The sequence below is a fragment of the Eurypyga helias genome, unplaced genomic scaffold (genome assembly GCF_000690775.1).
Source record: "Eurypyga helias isolate BGI_N326 unplaced genomic scaffold, ASM69077v1 scaffold20626, whole genome shotgun sequence".
Classification (NCBI taxonomy): domain Eukaryota; kingdom Metazoa; phylum Chordata; class Aves; order Eurypygiformes; family Eurypygidae; genus Eurypyga; species Eurypyga helias.
The window spans coordinates 1-263 of NW_010258781.1; the positions used below are offsets into that span (position 1 = coordinate 1).

The following is a 263-nucleotide window of genomic DNA, read 5'->3' on the forward strand; positions in this document are numbered from 1 at the left end:
AGCCCGCGCGACGTCTCAGGGGCAGAGTTTGATGTAGGTGACGGTGGAACAGACGGAAAAAAGAGGGAACACCTTCTCCTGGAAGGCGACGTTGAAGGTGAAGATGTGCCGCATGTTGTCGGCGTCGTAGAAGGACACTTCCTCCCCTTCGTAATCCAGGTACACCCGGACCTTATGGAGTTTTTGGCTGAGGCACAACGGGGTGCGTTGGGGCGAGGTGACCGCCCAGTACCGCCCCCCGTTTTGCTGGACCGCCCAGATCC

At 59.3% G+C, this 263-nt stretch overlaps 1 protein-coding gene across 1 annotated transcript in view; it reads right to left on the reverse strand.

Moving 5' to 3' along the window:
• Positions 1-15: 15 nt before the first annotated feature.
• LOC104511755 (tripartite motif-containing protein 7-like) overlaps positions 16-263 on the reverse strand; it is a gene marked incomplete at its 5' end in the record, with an annotated part of 3,425 nt that continues 3,177 nt past the window's right edge. Inside the window, 1 exon segment of the mRNA XM_010154490.1 lies at positions 16-263. This exon segment is cut by the window's right edge and continues 33 nt beyond it. Within this exon segment, the coding sequence (XP_010152792.1) occupies positions 16-263 (248 nt within the window).